We start from the raw sequence: 24,946 nt of genomic DNA on the forward strand, positions 1-24,946 counted from the left end.
CGATTAAATTATAACAAATAAAACATTAAAACTCCTTAAATTATATCGCAAATTATTTCATCAAGTATTTAATCAAAGAGTGCTTTCATTTTTAAAAAGAACAAAGGGACGATTTTGTTAAATACTTATCAGTTTATATGGAAAAGAAGAAAGCAAAGTTACAATATTGCGAAAATTCGAAGATGGATGAAACGAATAGCTGCGTTTTCAACAGCAGTTTTGATGGTATGGTTGGCATTTGATTCTATTAGAATGGCTCATACATAAGCTGTTTCAAAAAAAGTTGAACAAGATTCCTTTTTCTAAACATTGCACCTAGACATATACTTTCAACTGTAAAGTTTCACCGATTAAGATATTTAAATGCGTGAAAACATTTGGATTTTGAAGCAACTGATAATAAATAAATTATAAAAATTAAATTTTTATACGGTCTCCACAATATAAAAGTTTAAACTAGTAAAATGCTTCCTTTACAATCATCTATGCAAGCATTAAGCTTTACTTTTCTTTCTGCAGTATTTGCAGAAATATGTTTATTCTAAAATTCGTAGGGACTCGTCACAAATTTAGATGAAAACTTTCATTACATTCAAATTTCGATATAAACACTCCTTTTTAACGAAAGTTGAGAAATGGAACATTTAAAATATCTTTGTGAAGTAATAAAATACCGAAAAAGAAAAGAAAAATCCCTTGCTTGCAATTGTATTTAACTTTCGAAAAGAAAGGCATATTTCAGAAACGATGAATGATTGAAAGATTGACGACTTATGTTTTATTATATTATTATAATCGTAATGCTTGGTTAACTGTAAATGAATGCCAACGTCGTTTTCCAAATTTTCATAACTTTTTCGAAAATGTATTTAGATAACGGTTTAATGATTACAAATTATCGGATTCTTACTTCCACGGAGAGGATGGTGTTATAAAAATGATAAATAATGGTAATGATAAAAACGAAGCATACATTCTTATAAGAAAATCATTTTACATATATTCTTATAAGAAAATCATCTTACACATATTCTTATAAGAAAAACATTTTTTTTTTTTTTTTTTTTTTTGCTCAAAGATTTTTTTCCATGGGGGCTATATAAAAATTTAATTTTTGAAACTTTTTATTCTCAACTCCCGAAGAAAATATTTTCACACGTTTGGAACATTATTTAATGGAAATTCGCAACCAAAAGTATAGCTTTAATTGTAGTAATTAAGGATATAAATGCTTTTTCCACTTTTTTTTGGGACACCTTGTGATACCTTATATATACAATGAATAGACCAGGAGTAAGAATTATTGTACCTGATATTTAAATTATTTTTTCATAAGGAATCTTAAACATCAATTTATACACAAGAGATTTAAAAGAAAATAAACACAAGCAATATTTCCTATGAATTAGTTGGTCACCAAAGGCAGCTATATTACATATATTCATATATACTATAGATAGAATATATCTATAGTATATATGTAATTAAAAATTAAATTTTTAGCTTTTTGCCGTATAATATAAAATTCATCCAAGACACAGCAGTCTCCTTTACATTAAAAGAAAAAATTGCTCTTTTTCAGAATCAAATACATTTCATAAATGTTATTCATATTTTATTTTTTCTTGCCAAAAAAAATTAAGTAAAATTATTAATTTCACATTCACACTGGAAATTTTAGTGCATCATAATAAGATTTATAAGCAGAAATAAACGACATCAGATATAAGGAAATGAAACATTTTATTTTAAGAAAAATTAAACAATTCAAAAAAAAGTATAATTACATGAGTACATACAAAAAATCAAATTTTAATAAGAAGGTTCCATAATCGAACTAAGAACGCATTACTTCTTCCACTCTAACAACAGAAGGGCTTGAAAGGGATTATTTACATAGAGCATCTGAAAGCTGATATGGTCGGTGTTTCTTACTGACTGTCGGCATCGCGGCGCCTGCGTCCAGGTCCATTGGCGAAGTTGGCGGCAGCCAGTCCCATCAGATGTTTGGCGGCTTGGCTACCAGAAAATCCTCTTGACAAGCCAAGATCGATGCCTCGTTTGTCGCTGCTGATATTTGAAAATAAAAGAGATGCATTGAGAAATTTTTGTAATGTGAAACACAAGGGGAGAAACAGAGAATCGAAGAGGCATGAAATCATATTTATATTTCTTTCTTAAAAAGCAAAAAAAAAAAAAAAAAAAAAAAATGTTTGTAGTTTTTATATAGTCAGTTTTACAATATATCCATTATTATTTTTGTATTTGTAATAATCATCAATGCTGTAATTTATGTAATAATTCCGATTTATCTGTGTTCTTAAAATAGATCTGTAGTTAGTAGTTAATGTAATATCTTATCTGTGTTCTTAATCCCAACTAAATTCCTTTCTGAAGTTACATTAATTTCGAATATGTTCCAACAGCCCTCTTCTTCCCCCCCCCTTTTCCTATTCGGTCTGTATCACTGTCCGATTATGAGCCTAACAAATAATTTTAAAAGTGTATCGAAAAATGAAGCATTTTTCGTAATTTTACGATGACAATAAAAAATCATTTTAAAAATTCATCGTCTGAATCTTTTACCAAAAAAGTAGCATTTCAAATACTACTTTACTACTCTCTCTTCTAATAATACAGATGAATGTGTGTGTGCATTGGTACTTGGTGTGTGTGCATTGGTGCCTATAGTACCAAATCTGGCACATAAATATCTTCAGGATGGGAATATGCATCTCGGAGCGATTTCGAAATCTTAGTTAGAATTTTAATTAATTAAAAATTAAGTTGAGCTTTGGAGCTTTTTATTGTAATAACTTCAGAAAATATTGTTGTATATAAATAAAATAAATTTTACACTGTTCTAAAATTTAAAAAAAAGTCCTTTTTAATAATTACAAATTTTTTACAAATTTAGGCATTTTTTAAAATATATATTTTTGTTTCATTATCAATGGTTTGCATTGTTGACCTTTAATTCAATCCTTTTCCATTGTTTTACCAAATATTTAATCACGTGATTTGCTTCCATTGTTGGATGTTTAAGAAGAAGCATCCATTTAAGTATATGTGTAGTTTAAAAGACGAATAAAAAAATAAATTACATCAACTCGAAATTTAGAGGTTTGATTAACTACACATTTATGTCTTTAATAGAGTTATTATGCCATGGGATTGGTCTTCAGATGAAAGGTTCATGTACACGACGAAGAGAATATACGTAAGATAATTAAAATAACACGCCTTTAATGTCTGGTAATTAGGCAGAATCATGGAAGTGATGTTATATCTACAGTAGATGATTTAATAACTGGAATTAAATATAACCAATATCTCCGAGGAACTCCGAGGTCGCCAAAAGTGACTAGGGAAAATATGAGAACTATTTATGCGAACAGGTAGAGTTATAAAGATGTGTATGGCATCAGCGAATTAATTTATTATTGGGGGTGGGACTTTAGTATAGAGTTAGGAGTGCGCGCTATTACTCATTATTCTTGGGGGGGGAAACATAAAAGGGAAGAAAACTGTACATATGTGTGTCCTGAAGAGCAAGAAGTGTTTTAATGCTCCAATGCTTCTTCTACGGTACAACTTCATCTCAAGTGTGAGTGCTTGTAATTTTTCATGCAAATAATTTTTTCTCAAAATTCTTAATCAGTCAAAAAAATATTTATGTCTTTCAAACTGAGTGTGCCACATATTTATTTAACTATAAAACATGTCTATGATTACACACTGTAAAACTCTTGGTCAAGGATAAAGACTGTGTTTAGTTTACTTGTAAAGAATTCTAATACTTCTGTTATCTGCTAAAATACTGGACTATTGTTTTACAGGAAATGAAAATACTTTGACGACTGAACTTACTGCATCATGGCATCTGAGTCAAGAGCAGAAACAGTTTGTGCAAGTCTCATCAGGATTCGAACAATTTCTTCTTGACTTTCATTGTCTATTGATCTTTTCGATCTGAAATAAGGAACAACATATTGCCATTATTATGAATTGTATAAAAAAAAACCAACAAACAAAGATGGCACTAAATATTCAATCATGTTGTTGTTGTTTCTTATGGCACTTTCCATGGATAAGCCCGCTGTTACGAAGACAGCGATTTTAAGCCAGTGGGGGAGCGTCTCTTGTTTTTTTAGTAGCACCAACTAGGACCAAGAGTACGACTTTGCGACTCACGCATCACTCATTCGCTTGCACAACCCCTTTTTACAGGAGGGCACGTTCACACAACTCACAGCTAGAACAACGGAAGAATAACCATGCCCAAACCGGGACTCGAACCCAGGACGCCCAGGTCATTCAATCATGTTAAAACCAACGAGAAATATGCTCCTTATTAGTACCAAATGCTCAACAACATTGATATACCTTCATTATATTGGCCGGTACTTTGAATACCGAAGAACATCCTGGGAGTATCGTACAATATTGCAGCATTGAAGAAAGACAGTCGAATCTCCATGGCCGAATGGTCATGGCACTGGTCTCCTAATCAGGAGTTCGAATCCCGCTAGAGACAATGCGATTAATAGTATATATAAATATGTAAATACTTAATTCCTCGATTTTATGTTTTCCTTTATTTCATGTTCCAGAAGACACTGGACATTTCTTTAGCTTACCAGACAAGTGTTCTGGACTTACTGTCTCCAGGAGAGTATTCTGGAACTTTCTCTGCTAGTATAAAAGCAGAAGATTTGTCAGTTACTGTATTCTCAGTTCTGAGTTGAGTTAATAAATTGATTTAGCTCTACTTCTTGTGTGGGTCATTGAGTTCAGCACTAGAGAATCTACGTGACAATATCTTTAGGGTTAGGTAAACACTCAGACTCACCTGATGCTCATCGTAGGGTTGGATGGGAAAGAGAGAGAAGAGTCAATGCTGGTGGCAACTATGCATAAAAACAAAGCGATGGCGCATAAATGGCTCAACATCTTGCACAAACTATTTCTGAAAAAGAAAAAAAAGCTGCATTTAAAGTTATAAATTTAAGAAGAATTTTTACATCATTTTTTTTTTTGATGAAAAGAAATTTAGTACACAAGGGCATGCCAAATAAAAAAAAAGATGTCTATAAAAGAGCAGTATCTTAAAAATTTACTTTTATTAATGCATCTGGTAACAGTAGATATGAATTATTCCAATATTTTTCGAAAGCTTTATTTTCTATTTGCTTTGATTTGGTACTTGTGTATCATTGATCAAAGTAGGTTCAACTCCTTTGATTTACAAAAAATGCAATAATCTTTATTTTTTAAAATTTTTTCTGGAACGAGTAACAAAATAATTAATAAATAAATAAACAAATAAGGTAAATGTTTCACTCAAAATTCATCTAATAGTCTCGTTTTAACCCTTTCTAGGGTCGTGGGAAGTATGCTTCCCACCAAATGTATCAATCTTTGTATGAAATTATGTAGGTTGGCATAAGTTTCTGACAAATTTTTTTAGTAAGTCAGAAACTTAGATGTTTCAGTTCTTTATCTCGGACAAAATGATGTGTCTTGATTTGTTACTTAATTATTAATTAAAAAAATTAATTAATTAATCAAATTAAACTTATCTAATAAGCTAAATGAATCCCTTTTCTTATTCTAATTTCAAGCCTAAAAATATTTTAACATAATATGACTAGAAAAAATAGCCCTTTAAAGGGTTAAAGTTAATGGATTCATTTCTAAATGAAATAAAAGAAGTTTTTTCTTTTTAAATGGGTCAACAGGAATCTATTATAATTGTAGTTATTATCACGGATGTCGGATTTGATTCTGTTTAAACTTTTTTTTTTTTTTTAATATTCGAATACATTAATGGAAATATCGATTTTCTGAAATTAATTTTTAAAGCTTTCTTGGGAAAATCTGAAATATAAGACGCATTTTACACGTAATGCTTACATTTTTCTATTTCTATAATGCGTTAAGAATAAAATGCAAGAGAAAGAAAGGAGATAAAATTGATCTTATAGGTAAACGTTTTAAAACCTTTAAAAGTTTAAATGAAAAAAAAAAGAAATATAATACTACATTAAAAAAATAATATGCACTGTAAGTAAAATATTATTCTGAAAATTTTTAAAATAATATATTTATGTTGAAAATATTTAAAAAGTTGAAATAATATTAATATTTTGAAAACTTTAATTGATTTTCCTACTGTAAAAAATTTGAAGAGTCTTAAATTTTGGTTGGGAAACAATACTTATCGAATGATATAGGATTGATATTTCTCATCAATATATTATAAAAAATGAAAAATCACAAAATTCTGTTTGTTTTTTTAACTACATTAAGTTCGATTTTCAACAAGAAATATCATTACAGTCATTGCTCATTAACAAATGTGGCATTACATCATAAAATACATTGTAAAGACACAAATAAAATGTGTAATTTTCGGAAAGTATTTATTATTTATATTTCACGCCCCCTGAAAAATTGCTGCAATATCAATATTAAAATAAACAATGACAGAATGAATTGGATGAAAGTAATTAAATAAAATCACGCGATGCAATAAATACTGGTTCCAGTTTCAAAAAGCTATGAAAACATGATATCAGAATCAATAAAAGAAAAATTCTGCTTATTAATGTTTCCCGAAGAAGACTTTTACACGACTCTCATACGCCCAGTTTTCAGAAAAAGCACTATGTCTTCATTTAGTTTAATTTATACGACACGCAAAGGTTCTAGAAATATCTGTCACTTAAGCAACGCTTTTTCAGTGCCAGAAATAAGATCTCCAATTAAGATTGTCGTGAGATCTACTTAAATATTTATTTTCGACTACCATGTTATCTTCGTGGTGGTTTGTGGTCAGTCCAAGCTGTCCGATAAAGAAATAATTAGGTTGATAGAGATACTATTTCAGAAGAGGAACTTATTTAAATAGAGGACGCTCTACGTAGTTTTGTTTGATTGTATTAAATATTAAAAAAGGGAAACCTGTTAATGACCAGAATACAATGATAAGTTGGGAAATATATTTGCTTGCTATTAAAAACTGGGTGCTTGTTTTTGTTTGATTAGTATGCTGTTTGGGGCTACACAGGGCCACTGGGGACGAATATTTCGATTTTGAATCTTTGATAAGGTGAGGGGTCGATGCTTTAACAAGGTTTTCAGTAGAGTTTTTTGCATCAACGTAAGGTCATTTGATCCTGACGGCAGATTTAACATGTTCATATAGATGCGTGAAATCTTGAAACGTGAATCTAAATCTAATAGACTAGATAGAAAATCTCATTTTGCAAATAGATTTGAAATTAAATCTAGATGCCAGCAGATAGACAGTGCTCATGATCTCTAATAAAAAAAAATCATCTCTTTCTTGAAACTGGCGACCTTTTTATCTAAAAACTCATATGTTCTCGCACTAGTGTTACGTGAAATTTCGGAAAGTTAAGGCAAATCCCACTGTCCCAATAGATTAAAAGAAATTCTCACTATCCAAATGCGTTTGAAATTAAACAAAAATCTAGCAGATAAACCAAGTTCAAAATCGCCAATAATCCTTGTCGTAAAATAAAATTTCAATACCATAAAACAAGTTATACATTATTAATAACTTCAGATTTTGTATTTTATTATCAATCGATTTATGAATAGAACCTCTAAGTGCACACATATACAAAGAAAAAGAAAGGAAATTTCTCTGTGTGTACAATAAAGATGCATGCATAGAAATTTGACTATCCATTTCCGACCCGAACTGTCTCGTAAGTTTGATGTTGAGAAACTGATCAACTGATCAACTCGTCAACAACTGATTTCAAATGCAATAACTGCAACTTTTATCACATAATAAAAGTTGTAAATTAAAAAAAAGGTTCGATCTTACATTGTTTTTTTGCAAACATCAACAAATAATAAAAAGGACCAATCTTACATTTTTTTTTACGAATATCAACAAATTAAAAAAAAAAAGGATCAACCTTACATTGTTTATTTTTTACGAATATCAACAAATTAAAAAAATGGACCAATCTTACATTGTTTTTTACGAATATCAACAAATTAAAAAAAAGAATCAATCTAACATTGTTTTTTTACGAATATCAACAAATTAAAGAAAAGGGTTAATCTTACATTGTGTTTTTACGAATATCAACATATTAAAAAAAGTGATCGATCTTACATTGCTTTTTTACGAATATGAAACTTAAATGTCAAGGAATAAATATAAATATATTTTAGCATTAGAGTATTATAAAGCTAAAATTAGAAATGATAGTACCTATATCCATTATCAACATTTCCAACTAGTAATCGTATCGTAAACATTAATATGATTTTTATGGAGTACATTTTTGAAAGAAGTTACTTTATATCAATATACAAGTAAATAAATTCCATTTTCTTCGTCAGAACTACTTTTAGATATTTTAAATGATGCAAACGCAGTCCTCGACTGTCGATAGAATACCTTTCTTTGGCATTCGCTTTCTTTAAGTAAGCAATAGTTTTTGTACGTCATTCCACAAAAACATCACGTTCCTTTTTAATGTTAGCATATACCTGAAAAAACGCTTTACAGCATTCGAAAAAAATGTAACTGCTTCTCCGTGCAGATTGTTTGAAAGAAATGGGGATTTTTCAGATATTTCCAAAGAAGCAGATGGAAATATATCAGTGAGGAAATGACACAACAGTTACAGGTTTGTTTTAATAAAAGTTTTGATAGTAAAATGATAATTTATATTTGTTTGAGATTGTGAGAAAATATGAGTTATCTACATAAAATTTTCTCGCATATTCAGTAATAAATATGTTATCAGGCCCTCTTTTTATAATACTACAAGTGCTCAGATTTTTATTTTCAGAGCTCCTTAGACGAATATTTTGTGTATCATATTGTAGAGTAGAAAATTGAGTATGCATTATGGATTCCTTTTTACCCCCCACAAATTGAAATCATAATTTAACGCAACATCGCTGTTAGTCTGAAGATCATATACAAAATTTCATTTATCTAGGTCGCTGTGTTTTGCATTTATCGCGATCGCATGTGTTAGAAAGAGCAGATCGACAATCAATCAATCCTTTGGAGGATTTGGTTCAAATTTGATATGCATATATATTTTCAGATCTTAAAACAAATTCTTTCGATATAAGTCTTTGAATTTTGTGATTATCTTGTCTGTTAATCGTTTTTTTTTAAATTTATGGTATTGAAATTCTGTATCTAAAGAAAAATAATTAATATTTATTTATTTCCAACTTTATCTTAGACGAATGCTCCTAATTCCATATAAATAAGTTTAAAAATAGAAAATGCCATAAGCGTTAGAAAAAGTCTTTGAAATGCTTTGTTTCCTAAAAATAACGTTGTTTTATTTGAAGCAACACGCTAGCTTTAAAAAGAATACAGCTTAGTTTGAAAGCAGCTTTTTAGTTTAGGGTTTACTTTTATAAAATTTAATTTTTAACTAAGAAATGAAAGTTAAGTGTATCTAGAGGCAAGCTCGATTTCCAAATGTTTTAATATTTTTTTTGTAAATGATTTCGCTATTTATTTAAAAATTATTATACTACTAATGCAATCAATTTGTTTATTATATCATGTAAGTTGCATACGCAGTTCCAAAACATTTATTTGCTAAATTTATACTCTTTAAATTATGGTTTTTCAAGAGATATATTCACGATGCTTTGTGAATTAACCAAGTCATTATAAGTGATTTATTTATTAACATCAATAAATAATTACGTCCTTGAATATAATTTATATTATTTTTATGTTTTATGTTATGTATTTTATGTTATTTATTTATTTGTGCTTTTTATGTTTTATTTATTTTATGCAAGCTAATTAAGCTGTGAATAACAATAATATGAGTTTTTATTCTAGCAACATGCTAAAGGAATCATATTTTCCATATTTCTTAAGGAATACTAAGTAAAATATGAAAAAAAGAAAAAAAATCCTTTTATTTTTATTTATAGAGATTACTTACCAATTCGCTAATGTAGATTTATGCTTTCCAACGATAAGTTCAGAAGCAAATTTTGGTCGAATAAATTCGTACATTATGTTCCTATATTTCTAAACAAAGAACTACAAATAAAGCTATTTTTTTTAACGCAGACATGTATGACGTTTAGCTGACATGTTTTACTCTAGAAAAGACAAGTAATTAATAGATATTTTTTTGTTGAATTTATTCTTTTAGAAAATATAAATTATTAGAAATCTTAATTTTAAAAAGAATGCTAAATGTAATAAAATTCATATTTGGGAAAACAATTATACAGTAAAATACCCTTTCTAATATGCTTTTGACTTACTAAATTAGTTCAGAATACCAAAGTCTTCATTTAAAAAAATCGTTTGGATCCATACAACTTTTGGAAGAGAAAGTATGAAAGCCTTATATCAATAAATATTATTTACTGCTGAAGAGCAGAAGTAAAACATCTTGGCATTTTTGAAATTTTGGGTTGAAGAGTACTTCTAGAAAGCTTTTAAAAACTTAATTAGAAAGCAAAGTTTTGCATTTCTCTTAAACACGCGCTCTCATAAATAAGCGAATCTTTTTTTTTTTTTTTTTCTGAAATGTAAAAGAATTCCTTGTAATGAACATAAGCATGGAAGAAAAGTTTATTGAGAAAAATTCTTCAAGAAGAATTAAACTTATTTGCATTCTTTGGTTTAGTCGGAACAGTTCGTCTGTAATAAAATGGGCCATTTATTTCAAGAAAAGTGTATAATTTCCCACTTTAAGAAATAATAGCAATTAATTTTACTGCCTAAAAATACATTTTTTTGGTAACCTCTCTGAATTCTAAAGCTGTTTTAAAAGAAAAGAAAAATATCTAGAATAAAATAAATTCAGCTTTTTTTTTTTTTTTTTTAGCTTTTATGCTGAACAGTTAAAAAAGTATGAAATAAAATTTTAAAGGTAAGAAATGGAAATTAATTCTTAAGTATTAAAAGAGTTATCATAATTAACAAAAACTAGATGATATAGTCTACATTTCTTGGGAAATGCAAAAATTTAACTATCAAAATGGCGAAGTTAGGTAGACGTTGACTCTTAAAAAAATTGTGAAAATAAGGATTACCCTTTAGTACACAAACCGACATTTATGTAATGGCCTTATTTGTAAGCAATCTTTTCTGAGAGCTATTTTTTCAGCTTTACCCACTATTTCCCGAACACGCCATTTTCGATAAAAAAGGCAAAAGGAAGATTCATTCCACTTCTTGCACCACATCCATCATCTGTTCCCATCCCAGGGAAATGACTATCTAAAATTTTTATCTGGAAACTTCCCCGTCTCAGGGTAATAGACTCTTCCTATCTTGGCTTGGTATAATGTGACTTACGAACCATATTTTCCCATTTACGCCGAATGGTTCTTTTGTAGCGAATGGATCTTACGAGGTCAGAGTTGACAAATCTTTCCGTGCTTGTCAACAGTTTGTATAAAAAAGAAAAAGAGAACCGAAGCGTGATGAAGTTCCATGGAATTATTTGGCAAGATTTAGAATTTTTGTAAGAAATTTCAAAGATTATTTGCAAAATATTCACTCAAAAAGTAAAATAAATAGATTTTATATTGTTAAGGCTAATGTTTATAGCAGTATCAACAACAGTACAAATTTTATAATAGTTTATTTAACAATATGGCATAATGTAAATTTCTAATGAAATGAATATATTGTTGGTTTCTTATAATTACGATATTGACAGTTACATAAAAAGTTAACATAACAGTACAAAAGAAAGCAAAAATAGCAAAAAGAATTCCATTTTTAATGCGTTTTACATGTTTCGGAATCTATTGTGTAGTGCATTTTTGAAGCTTCACAGTGTTCTTCTCTTTCTAAAGGACATTCAAAAGATCAAGGTCGGTGAATTAATATTTTTTTATTGGGAATTTGTAGAATTTCATCTAGAATTCTGAAAGCCTTTATTATTTGTCTTGTATCAACATTTGACCTAAGCACGATTCCAGATGAATGAAGTTGAGAAGAAGTATTCATCTAGTTTTAGAGTCATATATTTTTCATACTAAAAGGCTTAATTTATTTCCTTCTTTCCTTTTTTATTTTTTTCTTCAAATTTTTCAGTTTTTATTTCCATGAATAGTAGAGACAGAAAATTACTAAAAAAGAGTTAAGTTTTGAAAAATTTACCTTCAGAAGAATTTTTGTTTCCTACACTATATATAGATTACTATACATATGCTATACATTTCCTATGCTATACGTATTAATATACATAGAATATGGTTATCCGAATATACCCAATGCTGTTGCTTTTTGAATCAGTTTGAGAGGAGAAAATAATGAAAGCAACAGCAAAATTCTTGCTCTACTTCTTAAACCATTCTTGCTTTTAATTTTTTTATAAATAAATAATTATCTCATTGCCTCATTTTTATTTATGTTTTATTTATTTCTTGGATTTGATTAATATCCTACAACAATATCTTGTGTCCTGAAACCTAAGTTCTAATCGTAATGATAATCTGAAATTCTATTCGATTAAATCTTTCAAATGATCAAACTGAAGTTTGTATTGGTTTTTCATTAATTTATCCATTCCATAAAATCAAAGAGAGGAAATATTCTCATTAAGAAATTACTCTTTTTTTAATGGAAACATATTATTAAATTACCCTTATTCTGTTCTTATTTCTTACAATAGCAATAGACAAATACTTTATAATACAAATTGATAACCAATACAATGTGAAATTTACTTGAGAGCTCACAGTTTTTCATCTGAAGCTACAGAATTGGTACCACCTTTTTTGATGGCCTTATACTTAAATTTAAAATCATCCGAGGTTTCAGAAAGTAACCCCCAATAATGATTTCATTGGTGTATGTCTCGAATTGGGAAATGTAAAATTAGAAGTATCGAATTTTATTTAGCAAGTAAACATTTTTAAAGCTCAAGAAATTTCTTAGCAAATAATTGAATTTATGTTAGATGTTTTTATCTTTTAAAGAATCCTTTCTTTGAAACAAAAATGTAAAATCTAGAAATTGCTACATATTTAATTCCAAAGAAAATTTTGTTTATTTGAAAAGAATTTTATGCGCTTTCAACAGTGTATATTTAAAAAAAATATTAAGCATGAAATGTTCATCCAAGATATCTCAATAGAATGCAAATATTAATTGCTAAATTTCTTTATTATGCGTCTAAAAACTAATGCCAGAAATCGAATATTTGCTGTTAATAAAAATGCAGTGTATGACTTATTATTTATTAAAAATTTAATTTTGAGATTATCCTTTTAATTAATATTCAATCCTAGAAACAGAAAAATAGGAATATTCATTCCATAAAATGAATTCACTAGCCGCAGTTCTTCATTAAACATTGATAATACAAAACTTCAATAAGTTGGGATTAAAAAAAAAATCGATGAGTGGCCTTCTTCCACTCATTCGCTTGTACAGCATTTTTGGAATGCCTAAGACTTAATTAAATTTGCTAAATGAACTAAATTATTCACTTTCCGCCTTGGACGGATCGTATTTTTTCCTTCTTCGAAATCTACTGTTTTTTAAAAAATATTAAAAAATATTCCAAGAGTGTTCTTTTTATAGAATTTATTCATGTTATGAACAATAAATCCATTGATTCGAGTATTGATACTCTGCTATAATGTTTGCAAAAATAAATAAAGAATTATGAGCAAGAAAAAATTAACTATGAAAATTAATTATTTTCTATAATTGAAAAGAAATTCACATTTGAATAAAGTAGAAACATAGTATCAACTTTCTAGTATACTATAGCATAAGATTCTTATGAGCAAATTAAACATCTTTATAATAATGAATATATCTTAAATTCTATATTAAAAAAACTAGCTTTTATAGAATGTTATTGTATTTTTAAAACTATTAATATGAATATGCATTCATTAACAAGTACAGCTAGGCCGAAGCAAAAGTAATGCCGGGTTTACACTCGGCCAGTAGGCAGCGCATGCGTAGAGAGGCTGAAAAATGATGTTGCGTTGATGGCAAGTAATTGTCCCGGCGGGACAACAACATGCCGCTGTATTGTATTTTTTTCTTACTGCGCATGCGTTTGTAGAATTTGGCGCGAAAAATTGACCACTTATCATAGATTAATTCAGACATTTTTTTTTCCTCTTTGTTCTTTCTAATGCTAGGTTTTTTTTTTTTTTTTTCATTTTATTTTCCTTTCTTTTCTGTAGTTTTCTAAATTTAGTTATTTTGATCTTTTTATTTATTTATTTATCATGTTTCTTTGTTTAAATATCCATCATTTTAATACGATACGCTGTGGAAAAGAAAAATTCAGGGACGCCAAAACGGCAATTTATAGCCAAGCATGGAATGTCTGAATCTATCTTATGAAATTGTGGCAAACATAAATTAGCCCCTTTCTCAACATGCATTGTCCTCTGGTCGTCTTATAACTGGCCGAGTGTAAACCCGGCATAAGAATCTGTAGTTAGAAAGCAAAAATCAGCACAGATGTACATTGTTACATTTCAGAAAAGCATTATTTTGAATAAATTAACCCAAGCTAGTTATGTTTGTTCAGTAATTCTAGTAATATTTTTTACTCTATGGAATGACAACATTGTAATAAATAAACGCGATGATGAAAAAAATTAATATTTTCCTGAGTAACGAGAGAAAATTTACAAATAAAAAAAAGGCTAATAATTAAGTTGCTCTTAATAATATCATTCGACGTGAATTATAACACGCATAAGACATATATCTATGTAAACATGGCTTTTTTTTATCACAGTCAACTAATAAGGGCATCGTATAATCTTTCTGTGAACATATTTCTTTCGAAATGTGATAAAAATCTATATTTTTATGTAAGGACATGTAGTGAATAGCTTATAAGCCAGTTAACAACTACGCTGCACGAGCAATTTCTTTTGTATCATGGTCATGTTACTGGACTGCGAACCACAAGCTCCCAGGTTCTATCCTGGCTCATCCCAATGGCACAGACAATATGCCTCTATCTCATTCTAGCAATGTTCACTTAATCGTATTTACATTCATAGATGCAGATATATCATTAGAAAAACATTTTTCTCAAACATAAAAAAAACATAACATCCATTAAAATATGTAGTTACAAATATGTCTCCTAAGTATAAAGTAAGCAAAATTGTTCGAAGAATGTTGATGTTGCATTATAAAAAGTCTTTGAAAATCAGCAGGTTTATTCTACAATAGTTATGAACCTATTTCATTTCTCGCTTTAAGTATTGAAAACATTGTTATCTTAATTTCTGCAACCAGCAAGAGTGGTCTCCACTAAACTTTCTCGCATTATCTTTAATAAAGGTATTATCCCAGAGAACACCTTGCATAGCATTGGCGTATGATAGTTACGAAATATTAGTCTTTGGAATCAATGAAGTATTTTCACCGAGTTTATTATCCTGTCAACTTTGGCAAGTTCTTTGGCTATTCATCCCTGGCGTTCATACGTGTAATATTATACGGAAATAGAATTTGTGTTTTAGAAATGTTGTTCTGAACAAAAATTCGACACAAAATTACACTTGTAGTTACAAACTCACATACTGAATTCGATAAATTTAAATCATTGCATCATTGAGTTATAGCATTTACATGTTTCTGAAAATACAGACCGACAGAGAGTTAACCCGTAGTTGGATTAGGCTCAAAATTTGACAGGTTTCTATATATGTTAAATCTGTGCACCGAATTTTATTCATATAAGTTTTTTCATTTTTTTTTTATTTTTTGTCATCGCCTGACTATTTTAAGCCAAATTTTTGCGCAGTAGCTTCTGAGGGTAAAGACCTCTGAGCACCCGTGGGCAGAAGTCTGACTTCTAGCTCAAATGAAGATAGATCACACACACTCGCTTGCATAATCCCTTTTTACAGGGGGCTCATTCACGCGCCCCACAGAGAGAACACAGATGTAGAACAACCATGCCCGAACCAGGACTCGAACCCGGAACGCCTAGATCCCGGGGAAGACGCGCTACCCCTAGGCCAGGACGCCGGCTTTTCATTTCATAATTATCGTGTTAACTTATATTCGAACAGCGGGACAAACGGATTTCTTCTGAACAGATTTTACTCAAAATCTGAAAGAAATCTGCACATTTGATGTAAAGACCATATACTGAATTTTAATCGTCTAGCTCAAAATGTTTTTGTGTTATCTTTGTCACATACTGATAGACGGATGGACATTTTCTAAAAACATATTTTTCGAACTTAGGGTAGTCTAAATATCTCTTTCTCTATACCGCGTATGCGAGAAAGTAACAATATATTCCAGGGAGTAATTTATCGTTTATCATCGTGACTTATGAAAACTATAATCAATAGAACATATTATAATTTTCTATTATACAATTGATAAAATAATTTTTATTCTCCAGCTCCCTCGAATTTTTTTTTTTTTTTTTTTCATTTGACAAATTTTGAAAAAACAAAAATGGAACTTAGCTGAGCGAGCTGACTGATACTAAAGAGGCTTTTATCCGAGACACCATTTTTATATAATTTATCTTCTTGGAAACAAAGCAAAGAGCACTTATATTACACAACCACTTATTTTCAAATATTAAAAAGCAAAGTATTAAAAGCGTTCGCGCAATATATATAAAAAAAAATGTAAAATATTTAAAATTCAAATTCTTCAATCAGACGAAGTGCCCCTTCAAAGTACTTTCAGGGTGAAAGTGCAATAGAGACTGGCGCTTTTTGAAAACCTTTTAGAATTTTGGGCAAGTTCAATTTAGGCATCCATCACTCAAAACAAGGGACATTTCCGATATATTGCATTCGATACTGCCTAGAAAAAGTGATGCTTTTCCTTTGAGGATATGTTCAGATAGATTACCTCCCACGCCTGAATGTTCTTTTTTTAGTGATTGGTACAACTTGAATAAAATATAGTAGCGAAAAATGCAATTTTTTATATGCGGTATGCTTTTGAGCGAAATTCTAAAATATTTCTTATTTTATCAGCGATACACCTTCAGTTAATAACAAAAAGGTGCAATGTATGGCTTACATTATTGTCAAGTAATATCAATTTTTCAGACAAATGAATAATTCTCATAATTTAATGTTTTAAGTCTACTAAAAACCAGCGATAATGGTCTCCACAAAACACTAGCGGGTACTCTCTAATAAATGCATTATCTCAAAAAATGCCCTGCATGGCATTGGTGTACAACAGTTACGAAATATTAACCTTTGGCATGAATTTTTACTGAATCTATCCTATCATTCTTGGATTTTTATTGGTGATTAATCCCTGGCAGACGGTCAATAGTATCTGAAAATTGGATTTGAGCTTTAGATACGCTTTTCCCAACCAATTTAAATAAAAAAATTGACACAAAACTACAATTATAGACACAAAATCACGTATATTTGTAGACACAAATTTGATATTTTTAAGCCATTGCTTCGTTGAATGATCGCGTTTACAGGTTTCTGAAAGTACAGACTGAGAGACGATCAGGATTTGGCTCAAAATTTGATAAATGTGTTGATCATAGACGTTAATATTGTGTATCGTATTTTATCCATCTAACTGTCTTTGGACTGTAGTTGTCGTGTTAATTTAGTATGCGAACAGCCGGATAGACAGACTTTCTCTAAGTGGATTTTGTTCAAGATTGGACAGAATTCAGAATATTTGGAATTTTTAGTCAATGCCAGTCCTGATTTACAATCTAAATATGGAACTGTTAATCAAAAAAACACGTTCAGAGTCGGAATTTTTTTAAATCCAAATATTTTTGCTCTTCCGGCCTTTCCTTTGGGCCGCGGTGGCCTGGTGGGAAGGTCTCGGCCTCGGAACCAGAGGGTTTCAGGTTCGAGACCTGATTCCACCGAAGACCCGTCGTGTAAGGGGGTCTGTTGCACGTTAAATCCGTCAAGACCAAACGTCCTCCCACTGGTGTGGTGTGGAGAGGTGGGTGCCAGCTCAGGTGTGGTCATCTGTCCATGATTCAAAATTACGAGGTCCGCCCCGAAACAGCCCTAGTGTTGCTTCAAACGGGACGTTAATATAACTAAACCAAACCGGCCTTTCATTTCACGGCGACATATACTTTTGGCCGAATCTTATACGAAAAATCTTTTCGTTAATGCTAATTTCCCTTCTTTTATGGAGAGAACATCAGCAATAAGCAGATACGAATGGATTTATATAGCCTTTTACTATAGTCCTTATGATTAACTCGAATTTTTGATAAGGTCTTTGCGAGGAAGCCACGGCATGAATGGCGAACTTATTTCGAAGGAAGAATGTGTAGTTGGAATGAAGTCTTGAACAGCTATGCTTTTATAATAACGAATTGTTGACTGTTAGAGATTTTCCTCCAGTAATGAGTTAGTCCCAAAGTGGACCAGTTTCCCCTGAATTTCTAATTGGACGACACTATTTGAAATGATCATCTCAAAAGATAGAGAGAAGTTTAATCCGATTTCTACATCTTATGATATATAAATATTTCAGAATCGATGAATAACAGAAGATGCCATACTTCACATTTATTAGGTCGCGATGGCCTGGTGGGAAGGTCTCGGCTGTGGAACTGGAGGGCTTTGAGTTCGAGACTCGATTCCACCGAAGAACCGTCATGTAAGCGAGTCTGGGGACGTTAAATCCGTTAGGGGGTCTGGGGCACGTTAAATACAAACATCATCTTGCTAGTGTGGTGTGGAAGTTGGAGAGGTGGATGCCAGCTCAGGTGTCTTCCTCGTCATCTGACCGCGGTTCAAAATTACGAGGTCCATCTCAACGTAGTTCTAGTGTTGCTATAAAAAGGGACATTAGTATAACTAACTAAACTAAACTAACGTTTATTATTATTCTTAAATCCATGGATTTAACTATAACTAAAGCAACGTTTCACAACATTTTTTTTACTGCTCCACGTACACTTCCCCCTTCAAGCCAATAACATTTTATTTAATTACTAACATCTATATATATGCCCACCATTATATCTTTTTTCGCCACATGCCTCGAGAGAACATTTCATATATCCATGGGAATATCAGCACCACATTGAGAAACACTGTGTTAGAGCAAGTAAGTATAAAATAACCATTTTATCTTCTTTCCATAAATCTCGTACAGTTTCAGGCCAAGATTGCTCCTTTCTTAAAATATTAAAATAATAGGGTAGAAGAATCCCTGGTGTAAAGTGATTCGATTCGAGGGGGATAAGAACCATTAGCGTTGCTTCGGAAAACAGTAAATGTTTTATCATTTCAAGTATAAATTTACGAATCAGATTCATCTACATCGGTTATATTTCTTTTTCTACATATAACTTGCTGAAAATAATTGAATTCTAGAATAATTTTCACATTTTTTTTTAACAAAAATTCTTGTTTATATAAATTTTTCAGTCAGGTAATATTTATGTAGTATTTATCTACAATAAAAATAATCGCACTAAATATTTTTTCAGATCTAATGTAACAAGAAATGAAGAATTAAGTTACATTCGTCATTTAATGAGATTTAAAAGACCTTTGAGGCTTCTAAAAAAGGACGAAATCTTTCGAAGAGATGGGATAATCTTCGAACAAAATTATTTGCGATGTTTTTTTCCGCTAAACTTCGACTTTAAGAATTCCTCGGCTTAATTAGTTTTTAGAAACAAGCTTACATAACATCGTGTCAAGATATTTTGCATTTTTTTCTTTCTTTCTTTTCTTGACAAACTTGTTGAACAAAAGACCTCTCATGATCACAGTTCTTCAATCATTGTTAACAAACTCTTGTCAGCATTGACTTTAAAAAAATGGAGAAAAAAAAATCTTGGCATGGTTCAAATATTAATCACGGATCGTTAAAAGAAATAATGTCTTTCTGCTGTTTCATTTCAACTTGGCCTTGGTAATCAAAGAAAATTTGCGCAGAATATTGTTGCATAGTATATTTTACATGAAATATTATTGCATGGAATATAAATTGTAAATAAATTCCTGATTATTTCTCAACATATCATCACTATTGCTGCAATTTTCCGGGATTAGATTCCTGTATAATTATGGTATATTAATACTAATATGAAACTCTATCAGCATAATAATGTTTATAGACTAGCATATCACGCTATTTATGTATTGGGACATGCATCATGGGAAAAATCTCAAACCCTTCTACAGGACAGACCGTCCTGTAGAACATTCAAAGGGATCAAATTTGGCAATATAATTACTTCTTAGGTAGGATGAACTCACAAAGAAAAAGTTTCCGAAAATTTAAATTAGATTTTTATTAAAAATAATGAGCACTTTGACGTCCTTCCTGAAAAGTTTTACAGAAAATTATAATTTAACCAATGGGAATGGTTCCCGTGTATCCTTCAAAAAGAGTGTATCTCCCCCCCCCCCTTCCTCGCATAAAATTATGGAACTTAGGTAGTGCTGCGAATGTTTTGCGCGGCATTCATGTTCGATAGTTATGAAATATAGAATCAATGAGGATTAATCACTGGCAGGCAGTTAATACACAAGTACTCAAAAACGAATGTGTATTTTGGATATCTTTTTCCTGATTAAAACCGAAATTTGACTTGGAGCTACAATTGTAATCAAAAGATCACATACCAAATTTCATTCATTTAATTTACTGAGTTTTTGAATTATTGCGTTTACATGCATACGAAAGTACAGACCGACAGCCGATCAAACCTTTAATAGATTTGTTTCAAAATTCTACAGTTTAACTGCTAAAACTATAAACCAAATTTCATTTATGCAATTTGTTAATATTTTATTAATATAATTCATTATGTTAGATGATCCATCCTTTGGTGGAATTAATTTCAAATTTTAGATGTTAAAGCTGTGTACAAAATTTCATCTATCTAGACTTACCCGTTTCGGAATTGTTGTGTTGATTTGTACTAGAACAATCGCCCGGACAGATTTACTCTGAAAGTATTTTGTTCAATTATTTAATAGAAATATATAAATTTGTTGTAACCAATATTAATATGCCGATTTTCTTACCTTTAACTGAAAGAATTTTCGAATTATTGTGTTTACAGATAGACAGATACAAAGACAAAAATGTGTTTTTCGCACTCAGGAGGGTCTGAAATATTGTATTTGACATTTGATGATTACAATACTATCTTTTTGTATGCTTTATATGCGAGAAAGCAAAAACCATTAAATTTGAAAAACACATTTTTAAGCGATACCGGTTTTGTTTCCGTAACATCTATTTTCTAATTTTAAAAATAATTTAAGCATATTTTGCAAGAACTTTTCATTATTTTAATCATTGAGTTTATACCCGATGTAATCTCTACTGCTGATTTATAAGTTCAATGATTTTCGTGAGATGAGATAAAATGTATGAAATAAGCATAAACTCACAACTATACGTGAATAAAAACTTATACAATATCCACGATTGATTAAATTTAGTTTTGAATCTATTATTAATATAATGATCAATCATTACATTGCTTATTTTAATGACATAAAATTGTTATCCTTCAATTTTTTTCTAGAAAATAATATTTTTTTATGAATAAATGAGTGCTTTCATAAATTATCCTTTTTAAAACCCAAAGCCTTCTATTATAAAATATGTTATGGATAAGGATGGACTTCTGTACAGTTTCAAAAAAAATGCAAATAATTATTATGAGCAGAATATTTTCTTAATTTATGTAATAAAGCAAACGTATTACACTAGTCTCTAAGCATAGTACAAAATAATATAAACAACAGTTTAAGTTTGAATTATTAAAAATGTAAATGACACTTTTCAAATTTAAAAATTAGTATTTGTCACAGGGTTTGTACAGCTCGTGGGAGAAATTTCAAATTCTCGAATTTACTCGAAGTTTAAATATCTTAGAATTCGCTATATGTGCAAATATTTGCTTACGTACATTCTTTCCTCATTTGTAACGTATTAGCAACGGTACACAATATTTACTAACTAAACACAGCAACCGTTAGGTGACTAATTCTCTGTGGAATCAGAAAAGCTTCTAAAAATCGCTTATAGTTAAACTTAAATTACATAAAGTAGTATGTTTAAAACTTCTAAATTTAAATTGTATTTCCAGTGCAGAAAAGGAAAATGCCCCTTGCTGTTGTTTGATTCAGTATTTCTCTTAAGTGTGTTAGATAATAATGGTAAGAATCTCGCAATTTCAGATGTTCAGTTTGTGTTTTTGTGTTAAATGAAGCCTTTTTTAGGAAATTCAAAGCATTCACTATGACTAATTCATTGCATCCAAGTCAATCTATACTAACAGCAATTCAATACCGATTAGTATTGCAAAAGTTAATTAATTAAAATTCAATTTTCCAAAGCTTTAACTTTAAATATCCCAAAACTTTTTTTCACTCTATTTTAGAATTTTATTGACACATTTTTTTCGATGAGTGATTTGTAATTAAAAAAAAAGCATTATGTTAAACGAAAAAAGTTTTCACCGTACGATAAATAGAACCAAATAATAATTAACGAAAAAAAAGTGAAGAAAAAAATCTCTATATCACTATTTGATGAGTTTAGCATTGAGAGAAAACGGAAATAAAGCACACATTTGGTTGCACACGAAGTCATTTCTGCACTCAAAACAGACCAATCATTGCTAAATTCGATGGAGGAATCTTTCGTTTTTCGCCATCAGTTATTATGCAGTTATTGCGTGGTGAAAGAATTTTGGATATCATCTTAGCTGGCCTCCCAGCTTGCAAGCCTATTACTTATTGATTCATTTACTGTCTCCTTTCTCTACTTTTAATATTATTATTATTGTTTTTTAGTTTCAGAGCTTATTTGATTCTTAATGCGGAAAAAATAATTAAATAGATTTAAAAACGAAAAGAAAAAGTCCTTTAAAGAATTTCATACGGTATTATAGCCCTAGTGGACGTTGAGGTATCTGGAACGTTCCCGACATTTTATAAACTATTTTGCCAAATATGAGGAACCTTTAGACTCATCAGATATGCTTGTGTATTGTAAGTGAAAAAAAAAGAGAAAGAAACGCCATTTTAAAGTTATAATATCAATAAGCTGTTACAAATCAACTGGATTATCTCCCCACTTGAATTGTTCGTATGTTTACACAATTTGGCAGGATTGTGAAGAAATTCAAATACGTATTCTGGGCCTCTTCTTTTTGTACGAGTGGATATAAAGTTTGATTCAGTTTTGATATCAAGACTATAAACAGAATTTCCTTTATCTAACTTGCTATATTTTTGGTTACCAAATTCACTTACATAGGGACTAGCTAACTAAGAAATAGGCATTCCTTCAACGAATTTGGTTCAAAATTTGATACTGATCAACAGTTTTAATTATAAAATCATACCAGTCGTCTTAGACGACCAACTATTTTCTCATCATGTTCATATTAAGTCATGTCAACCAGCTTTAACAAGTTATTGTTGGAAAGTATTAAAGTAAATTGGTGATACTAGTCCATTTGTGGAGGCTAAAGTGGACCAAAACTTCATTTTGCGTTATGTCTCAAAAATGGAAAGTGATGGATGGCACGTGGGCCACGAATTTTCATATAAAACATTGTTGATCAATGGCTAGCGCTTGGAGACTGGTTCTCTAGTCTGACCAATTATTCTTACTATATATACAAGATATTTATATTATCTGGATATTTATATCTACCTTCCAGGCTCTTTTTTAGTCTAAAACCAATTCTACTGGATTTTAAATTTTATTTCTCAATATCTTTGTGGGTTTTTTTTCTCTCTTTTTTTTAGTTGATTTGTTCACAGACACACTGAAGGACAGACGTAATTTCAGAAATATTCTTATTTAAATATGTGGAGCAAGATGATTTTGTTTGAAGATTATTATTCTTTCTCAGGGTATATCTCGAATAGGAGATATTATGAATTTATTGGGTGTTTGTTCGAAATATGTTGGAAATAAGTTATCCTATGAATATGCTGATTCCAATGCATTTAAATGAATCGTGCCGTATCTGATATTTATATATGCTTTGGCATTCAAGCTTCTATCACAATCATATGAAATTCAGAAGCAAAGGACAGCAAAATCGTATACTAAATAATATTTTAATGTAACAATTTTTCACTTTGGCGAAATAATTCATTGAAAATGACTTTAGTTTTATCTTAATCCAGCCAAGTTCTTTGAAAATTTGTATTATGAAGTATCCCTGAGATGTAAAGAGTCATCGACTGTTTAAGGATACTAACAGGACATTTGCTTTACTCTCTGAAATAACAAATCAGTTACAGCAACAGCCTTGAGGAATCATCTGGAAGCTGACCATTCTTGACTAAGGAGGCTCTCTAAAGAACCATAAAGAGAGATCCAGAATCCTTTAGTTTTCCGATAAAAAGACACTTAAATGGTGTTGATGATTTCTTTATGAGAGAACAACTATGAACCAAAGAGAAAAGGGGTGTTAATTAATTTTTATAAATATACCTATTAACCAGAGAGCAATAATGGATTCTGTAAACTAATTAAACTGGCCAAGTAACTTCGATCCATTTCATTTCAAGTTACTCTGAATATGACTCCACTTACAATTATGGCATAGGCATACGAACTATTATATGTATATACAAATAAATGTTATTTAATATTTAGTTATACTTATTTTCCAAGTTCTCTTGTAAGTTATGGAATGTTATATGATCAATCCATTTAGTAGCAATAATTCTGAAAAACATTTCATACAAAGAGAAGAAGAAATGAATTTTTTTCATTGTGATGAATAGAATTTCTCTTTTCATTCATTGGTTTAGAAAATCGAGCCGTGGTAAGACTTCATTATTATTTTTTTTTATTGCAAATCATGTTTCAACTGCACTTTTCTCAATTATTAAGACACTGAAATGAAAAAGGTACCATTTAAAAGAGAAGAAAATCAAAAATTTAAAAAATTCGGAATGAATTACT

The 24,946-nt window shown here is 30.1% G+C and overlaps 1 protein-coding gene across 1 annotated transcript in view; it reads right to left on the reverse strand.

Moving 5' to 3' along the window:
* Positions 1–1,726: 1,726 nt before the first annotated feature.
* LOC129988576 (diuretic hormone class 2-like) overlaps positions 1,727–24,946 on the reverse strand; it is a 30,295-nt gene continuing 7,075 nt past the window's right edge. Inside the window, exons 2-4 of the mRNA XM_056096826.1 lie at positions 4,853–4,969; positions 3,871–3,972; positions 1,727–2,070 (exon numbers count right to left, since the gene is read on the reverse strand). Coding sequence (XP_055952801.1) covers positions 1,932–2,070; positions 3,871–3,972; positions 4,853–4,953 — 342 coding nt within the window. The 5' untranslated portion in view covers positions 4,954–4,969 and the 3' untranslated portion in view covers positions 1,727–1,931. The remainder of the gene's footprint in view (positions 2,071–3,870; positions 3,973–4,852; positions 4,970–24,946) is intronic.

Source organism: Argiope bruennichi, chromosome 10, assembly GCF_947563725.1.
Source record: "Argiope bruennichi chromosome 10, qqArgBrue1.1, whole genome shotgun sequence".
Classification (NCBI taxonomy): Eukaryota; Metazoa; Arthropoda; class Arachnida; order Araneae; family Araneidae; genus Argiope; species Argiope bruennichi.